Source organism: Stegastes partitus, unplaced genomic scaffold (assembly GCF_000690725.1).
Source record: "Stegastes partitus isolate 25-593 unplaced genomic scaffold, Stegastes_partitus-1.0.2 Scaffold1082, whole genome shotgun sequence".
Classification (NCBI taxonomy): Eukaryota; Metazoa; Chordata; class Actinopteri; family Pomacentridae; genus Stegastes; species Stegastes partitus.
In genome coordinates, this window is record NW_007578813.1 from 46,285 (window position 1) to 51,091 (window position 4,807).

A 4,807-nucleotide genomic window follows, 5' to 3' on the forward strand; every position below is an offset into this window, starting at 1 on the left:
CTTTTCTCTTTCTTCTCTCTGGTCTCCATCGTCCTGCTGACAGAAGACGTCTCTGAGTTCTCTCCTCCTTCATGTTCTGGTTCCTCAGAGCTGCAGGACTTTAGTGGAACCTCAGTGAAGGAACAGCAGAGGAAATGTCCAGAAGGTTGGTGTATATTCAGCTGTGGAGTCCTGGAGGCGGCTGAACTGATGGACCTCCAGCAGCAGAGTATTTACAGTAAACGTCGGTTTCTTCACACGTTTACTGTAAATAAAAGCTAAACATTCAGTTTAAGGTGAATCTATGTGTACAATGCAGGAAAACACCTGAAGTCTGCTGTAGAAGTGCAGCTCAACTGTCCAATCCACCGTTTTATAACCAGATTACACCGTTTAGCTCCATCACAGTGAGTCCAGCTCGACCCGAACACCCCCGGACCTCCCAGAACCTGACAGACCTGCAGGAGGAACCACGAAGCTGCTGCAGACCGAACAACCAGCTCAGACAGGTTTAGACTTTCCCTCACGTGTTCACTTCAGATAAGCCTCGTCCAGAACCCTCTGATCGGACCGGGCTCTGTGTGGAAGCAGCTGATTCTCGCGGTTTGTCTGCTAATGAAGCTCGTCGCCGCTGTCGGCGTCACGCTGCGAATAAAACCCCAGAATCGAAGCAGCAGCTGTGACAGACGCAGATTTAAGCAGATGGGCAGATGGACGGCTTCTAAAAATACCGAAAATCAGACAAACACATCTGGAAGAACCGACTCAGGATCCGTCCCTGGGTCTGGGCTTCAGGTAGAACGGCAACGCGGGGATTTATTTAAAGGTAAAGACGTTTAATAGGAAGAACTTTGATTTCTCAGCGACTCATTACTGCAGGAAACACTTTGAAGCTGGTGGACTGAAAACACTGACATCGTGATTAAACGCTATGAAGGAAGAAGGTTGTTCAGCGTGAAGGTAGAAACAGATCAGACGAAGACACGATGAACGTCTGGCAGCAAAAGATATGTTCATACATAAAAACATAGCTGAAGACAAAACAGAGAGAAAGATATTTAACTAAAGTATGATTTTAGCATCACACACATGTTAAAAGAATGAATGTAAAAATACAGACTGTTGTGTTTTATGTGTAGTTTTTTGTTTGTTTGTTTGTTTGTTTTTAAATAAATACTTCTTTCTGTGACTTTATTCATATTTTCTGTAATCAGGCAAAACATAGAAAATCTATAAAACAACAGTTAAAAACAATGAAACTATTTTTAAATCTCAATTTTCTTCTTTTAAATGAAATTTCTTTAGAGTAATCAGAAATGCAGGACGGAGCTCAGCAGCTGCCAACAAGAGCCGCCATTTTTGTAGTTTAAACAATGTTTTTTGTAGTTTTTATTGTTGCGAGGACGAAAACAGAGACATGAGAGAACCTGGAGCACAAAGACCAACCGGTCCAGAAGATCTGAGCTCAGACCAGCTCTGGCGTCTCGTTTCGTTTTTAGATCTCTAATGTTCAAACCTCCTGAGTCCCGTCAGCAGCAGCTTCATGGCTCTGAGCTCCAACATGTCTGACAGACCTGTACGATGTGAACCTTCCTCTCCAGCAGCAGGTCTCGTGTCGGTCGACCCGGTTCTCGTGTCTCCTACCTGTAACCAGGTGAACTCGTCCTGGACTCACCTTGGACGCAGAACTTGAGCTCCTTGGCGTCGGTCACGGTGCTGGCCGGCAGCCTGTCGGGGACCTTCTTGCTCATGCGGTTGTAGTTCCTCCTCTTCTTGGTCTCGCCCCACAGGTTGGAGCCGCCGTGCATGCTGGGAATGTTGAGCACCGCGATGCCCTCCAGGGACGTGTTGCTGAGGTCCAGAATGATGCCGTCGCACTGGAGACACACAAACAGAGAAACTCAGCAAGTCAGCAGAACCATCCTGACGTAGCTTCACGCTAACAGCCGGCTTCATGTTCAGCAGCTGGAGAAGCTCTGAAGAACATCAGACCTACGGACCATCTCAGAGCTCCAGTCTTAAACTTCTGGAAGGTTTTCTCTGTAAAACTGTAGAAAACTGAAGCACTAACATGAATGTTTCATCTTCATCTTCCTGCCTCGTGGAGAATCATCTGAGCTCCATGAAACATTCACCACCTCAGAAGTTTGGACCAAAGTTCTGCTGCGTCCGTCTGAGAAAAACCTCCAGAAACCTCCTTTAGTTCTTCCTCTGCAGACTTGCTCCAGAACGTCAGGACGATCTGATAAAGAAGAACCACGGCGGTTCCAGAACAGTCAGAGCAGACGGACGTGTTGGAGGATCTCTGAGGTTCTGAAGCTTCTCGTGGAGGCGAGCCGAGCAGCTCCCTGGTACAGAGTCGGTCCACTTGGTTCTTCTGGGTCTCAGCTCATCATCACTCAGCAAATTATTCACACACAGTCAACGACACGCAGCGGTGACTCAGCGTTTACAGATGATTAGTGCTGAGTCAGAGCTGGGCCGAGCTGGACATGCAAACAAACGGCAGAGGAACCTGAAGAGAACCTGAACGCTGAGGAACAACTGTGGAACAACTAAAGAAGAACAGAGGAACGACCATAGAACAACTAAAGAACAACTGAGGAACACCTGAAGAACATCTGAGGAACTATTGAGGAAATGCTAGCAAACTACTGAGGAACAACTAAAGAACATCTGAGAAATTTCTGAAGAACATCTGAGGAACAACTGAGGAACATCTGAGGAACCTGAACTAATGTCCAGAAACACAGTTAAAGATGTGAAGCACTGAATGTTTTGGTCTGAAGTTTGTAGAATAAAGCGTGACTAGAACCTTGATGCTTCTTCCTTTTGGTTCTCCTTCATGCTTTCAGTCCTCAACACGTCTCATTCAGATACGATGAGAACTTTGACTGCGTTGGTCTGACAGCCAGAGACTCTCCAACATCTGGAGGAGCTTCTCAACCACAATCAGCTCCTGTTGGTTGATTCTCAGGTTGTTTCACGACATTTGCTTTGAAGCTCTCGTCTCATAAAACAGATTTTTATCAGATTATTTACAGTTTTGTTGTCGTCGTGAACGTTCTCCACTGTGGGATCAACAAAGTTCATCTTTATCTTTACTTTATGTAGTTTCTGTTTCAGTCAAGATTCTGTTTTCTTGTGGTTTTACAAGACATTTTCTGATATTTGATTCTAAAAAAAGATGTGAAAAAATATCAATTGAAGGATATTTTTCAGTCCTTAAACTACATAAGTTTTAAATACTGGAAAACATATTTAAAATATACACATATATTTTTAATATTTTCCCTATTTAAATATATTAATTTACATAATTTCCCTGTTTTGTAATAATACAGAAAACATTTTTAAATCACTGAAAAGTTTTAATTTACATGTTGACTGTAAAAAACAAAAAAACAAAAATGTCAATAATGTCTACATTTTAAAAATAAAAATGTAATTAAAAAAATAAAATAAAAAAATCTACATTTTCCAGTAAAAGTCTGTATATTCACTACTGAACTGTTATTTTACAGATTTTTTCCTGTTTTGGTAAATTACAGTAAATAACTTAAAAAAATCACAGAAAATAAAAATATTAATTTATATGTTGACTGTAAAAACAAAAAAAACAGAAAACAAAAGAAACTGTAAATAATGTTCACATTTTTAAAAATTATTATTATTATTTTTTTTTTTTTAAACGAAAATTTAATTGAAAAATCTATATTTTCATTATCTTTGCAATTTTCTTGTTTTGTTTTGTTTCTTGTTTTGGCAAATTACAGTAAATAAATAAGAAATAAATAAACAGAAAAAAATGCATTAATTTACATGTTAAAAAAAGTATTAATAACATCCAAAGTCTGGATCTTTACAAGCTGTTATGATCTGTTCCAGGATGTGACGGTGAAATGACATCCTGCTCTCTGCTCGACACTTTGTCTGTGGTCTTGCTGCCACATCTTCTGTTTGTTTTTTCCAGATCTGGAGCAGAAACTAAAACTAAACTGTTCGTTCATTTGGATCTAAGCCTCCGACTCTCTCCGAACACGTTTCCTCTCAGCTGCCGACACATTCAGGCTCTGAAGGCTGAAGACAGAAAACAGGTTCGGATCTTTTCTAAGAGCTTCACAATGAAGTTTCTCCTCCTCAAACTCACTTCATAGAAGCGTTTCTCTTTCACCAAACTGCCCACAGTCACGACTCGGCTCACGTCCTTGACATTTAATCACAGCACAACGATTCTGCTGAAGGTTTGTCTGAAGAGATAAAATCAGACTCGTGTGACAGAAACACAACCATCATAAATCATCTGAAGCTCCAGGCTGCTGGTTTTACGCACATCAAGACGTCTACGTTAAACAAATACCACCATAAAAATCCAGCTGCAGAAAAAAAAACTTTAAAAAAGTAGAAAAACTGATAAAATACTTAAAATGAAGCATCATGAAGCTTTTTGCTGATTTTAATACATTAAAAAAAAGTTTTAAAAAAAATAAAAATATGACGTGAAAATACTGATTTACATTTTGAACCTGTTTTTTTTTTTTTTTTACAGTCAACATGTATTTATTATTATCTTTACTTTAAGAAAAAAGAATGAAGAAGATAGAACAGTTGAACAACATTAGTTTTGACAAAATAAATAATGATTTAAAAAAACCCAAAAAAACCCATTTAAAACCTATGGAGTAGTGAGAGCGCCAAATTACCAAAATAAATCAATAAAAGAATAATAAAATAAAAGTGGATATAAAAAGAAGAATAAATAAAATAAAAAATAAAAATTATGAGGCAACATAAAAAAAAATAAAAATCAAAAATGAGTCCATAAAAG

At 39.2% G+C, this 4,807-nt stretch overlaps 1 protein-coding gene across 1 annotated transcript in view; it reads right to left on the reverse strand.

Moving 5' to 3' along the window:
* Positions 1-4,807, reverse strand: part of dgkg (diacylglycerol kinase, gamma) — a 121,064-nt gene that overhangs the window by 29,791 nt on the left and 86,466 nt on the right. Inside the window, exon 20 of the mRNA XM_008295897.1 lies at positions 1,655-1,856. Coding sequence (XP_008294119.1) covers positions 1,655-1,856 — 202 coding nt within the window. The remainder of the gene's footprint in view (positions 1-1,654; positions 1,857-4,807) is intronic.